The sequence below is a fragment of the Austrofundulus limnaeus genome, unplaced genomic scaffold, assembly GCF_001266775.1.
Source record: "Austrofundulus limnaeus strain Quisiro unplaced genomic scaffold, Austrofundulus_limnaeus-1.0 Scaffold608, whole genome shotgun sequence".
NCBI classification, from domain to species: domain Eukaryota; kingdom Metazoa; phylum Chordata; class Actinopteri; order Cyprinodontiformes; family Rivulidae; genus Austrofundulus; species Austrofundulus limnaeus.
The window spans coordinates 69310-72712 of NW_013953010.1; the positions used below are offsets into that span (position 1 = coordinate 69310).

Sequence of the window (3403 nt, forward strand, 5' to 3'; positions counted from 1 at the left end):
CTGTCTCTGATCTTGACTTTGAGCTGCTTCTGTATACTCCTCAATAACTCCCTGTCTCGATCCCTAAAGGCTCTTTTTTTTCTTGTTTAACAGTTCCTTTAGCTCACTGGTGATCCAGGGTTTGTTATTAGGGAAGCATCCCACTGTTCTGCTGGGGATGTGGTTGTCCACACAGAAGTTTATATTGTCAGGCACACACTCCGTCATGGCATTTCTGTCATCTCCATGTGGCTGGCAAAGAGCAATCCAATCTGTAGCTTCAAAACAGGGCTTCTTCAGCTTCCTGTGACCACTTTCTCACAGTTCTTGTAGTTACAGGTTGTCTCTGAACAAGTGGTTTATTTTCTGAGCATAGATAAACAATGTTGTGATCTGAATTACCCAGAGGAGATCTTGCATTGGCGATGTATTAATCCTTAAAGGGGCAATATCATGTAAAATCAACTTTTTTGAGTTTTATATCATGTTATAATGTTTTACTCTCATAAAAAACATGCCTAAAGCCTTGCTTTGACTCATTCATCATGTTTGAGAAATCCTGCAGCGTTTTAGGCAGCCATGCTGAGGAAGAAAACAACAGGTGGGGACCAAAAATGCCTTTGGGGACCAGAAATGCCTCTGGGACGCATATTTAAGCCGAGCTTCCTCATGGCAGAGCCCCCACACACACCCAACCCATGATTCCTGCAGGCTCTCGGCAGGGTGAAACTGAAAGTGAAACCTAACTGTCTGCTGAGCTCCTAACATTACTTCTCAGTCAGTGAAGCTCTTTTCAGCTTCAAAATACCTTTGAGGAAATGTATTTTTAGATGTCAAGTAAACTGCATCATTGCAAATGTTGGCAGTGTAGCAGAGAGTGAGGCATGATTAAAATGACCAGATATGTGCTCATGTGTGCAATGGGAAAAATGCAGAGGATGAATTTCCCTACTGAGGGACAATAAGGGTTAATAAAATAAAAATATTTTGCACAATGTCCCGGGTTGTATACATATTTACAAAAACTTGGAGCTGTGAATAAAGAGCTTTAAATCTTAATCATCTTCACCTGTACAAGTGCCCTCCTGCACAGTCCGGCTTTGACCAGAGACTTGGCGACCCAACGTGCAGCATAAGCCCCGGACCGATCCACTTTGGAGTAGTCCTTCCCAGAGAAAGCCCCGCCTCCGTGGCCACCCCAACCTCCATAGGTGTCCACTATAATTTTACGTCCTGTGAGTCCTGCGTCCCCCTGTTTGTACAAAAGCAACAAGTGTTCCGTGTCTTAATAAAGTCACTTCTCTTTCGGTGGTTGAGTTTTTTTTCTAACCTGTGGGCCTCCCATGAGAAACTTGCCACTTGGCAGCAGATGGTAGATGGTTTTGTTATCCAAATATTCAGCGGGAATTACAACCTTCACCACCTTCTCCATTAGGTTGTGTCTGATTACGTCCAGGGTGATGTCCGGGCAGTGCTGTACTGAAATGACCACAGTGTGGACACGCAGCGGCTCCATAGCTCCCATGTTGTCTCGATACTCCACTGTGACCTACAGAACACAGACAAAAATGGCTGCATTTGAATCACTTTACGGTACTGATAGTACAAACAGAATAATAAAAATATGTATACAGTAATAATAACAATAATAATGAAGGGACTTTATGGATAATGTTAATAAAAGTATAATGTAATGATTTATAAATCTCATAAAATCATATTTAATCCACAATGAAACAAAGTAAACAAAATGTTGGAACTTCAGCAGCTGGTGTTCTTGGTTCCTAGATGTTTATAAAGAGTTAGTAAAAGAAGGGGAGATAATTCACAATGGCAACATGGCCATGTCTCATTTTTGTCAAAATGGCTAGAACTCCGTCTGTTTTACAGATACTGAGCTAAAAGTTTGTGTGATAGTAGCTGAGACTCATTCCCACCACATACTTTGAGAAAACACTGTGCATCATATTTGCTTAAAACTTTGGCATTAGTTAAATGGAACATATGCAAAAGCCACCTTTTTAGCCTTTAAATATTTTTGTTGTGTACTTGAAATGTCTAGGAGTGCATAAAGTTTTAATTTAGTTTGTATTCTGTTTGGGTCATATTTTTCAATCTGTTCAGTTTTCTCTATTCCCCATTACGTTTTCTGAATAATTTGCTGTGGGACTGCTAAACAATGTCATGAAGTTCTTCAGTTTCTGCAATGCTAGTCATATCTCTGCCATTAAACTACAAAAATGGCAGAATGGGGTGGAGTGGACATTGACCATTGGGAGTGTGAACTGGAGGGGGGCAGGGCGTGGCTTCCATATACATTTAAAGAGACTGCACCGAAATGAGTTGTTCTCAGACCCACCATGAAAGAGGGGCTTGTGGAGCTACAATAACAAGAAATTCAGACCAAAGCATTGTAGTTCCATTTTAAATAGACTACAGATGAATGTATTAAATGTGAAAAGGAAGGATTTAAAGCATGATATGTCTCCTTCAATACTATCAATACATAGCTATGTGTCTTAAAATTATCTCATAAACTATTGTACAGATTTTAATATAGCTTTCAGAATCAGTTGCTGCATGTACATTTACAACTGACTGATTGTGTTAACACGAATCAAGGTGTGAGCCACAGCTAATTTACAGGACCTTTGCCAAAACTAAAATGGATAGAACTTCTCAAATTTATTGGTATTAAAGTAAAACTTATATGGAGAGCATAGTCCTCCTACGAAAATCAGTGTAGTTTGGAATTATTTACATTTTAAACAACGTTCCATTTTTTTCTGGAATGGGATTGTAAAATCCAAACGTCTTTTAAGATATTTCAAATTTTCAGAGTTTAACTCACCTGTGATTTACAATCTGGAAGTATCCAAGGACATTCTCCATTTTGTGACAGTTCCTTTATCCTGAAGTTGAGTTTATGAGCCAGTAGGAGGGTTAACGGCATGCACTCTTCAGTCTCATCTGTGGCATATCCAAACATTAAGCCCTGAGGAGAAAAGAAACCAAGTTTAAATGAAAAACCAGGCTTAAGATCATGAGTATTTAAGTTCAAGTTCAAGTTCAAGTTCATTTCTATAGCGCCAAGTCACAGCATCCGTTGTCTCGGGACACTGTAGATAAAAAGAACAATGTAAAGAAGAAAGCAGCAGATTGTGTTGAATCACTTCATCACAGTCTCCCATCCTGAGCAAACGGTGGAGAGGAAAAACTCCCTGCTAATCAGGAAGAAACCTCCAGCAGAACCAGGCTCAGGACAGGAGACCATCTGCCTCGACCGGCTGGAGTTCAGCTCAGATTATTGAAACAGATTGTTTTTATAATTACAGAAGAACTGAACTGAAGTTCAGATCTAAAGATTCAGATCAGACAGGTTTAAAACTGTTTTCTCTGTTTTTAATGCGACACTGATCAGTGT

At 39.7% G+C, this 3403-nt stretch overlaps 1 protein-coding gene across 1 annotated transcript in view; it reads right to left on the reverse strand.

The window, feature by feature from the left end:
• Positions 1-3403, reverse strand: part of LOC106531223 (S-adenosylmethionine synthase isoform type-1) — a 14622-nt gene that overhangs the window by 5138 nt on the left and 6081 nt on the right. Inside the window, exons 3-5 of the mRNA XM_014027014.1 lie at positions 2831-2974; positions 1310-1528; positions 1049-1231 (exon numbers count right to left, since the gene is read on the reverse strand). Coding sequence (XP_013882468.1) covers positions 1049-1231; positions 1310-1528; positions 2831-2974 — 546 coding nt within the window. The remainder of the gene's footprint in view (positions 1-1048; positions 1232-1309; positions 1529-2830; positions 2975-3403) is intronic.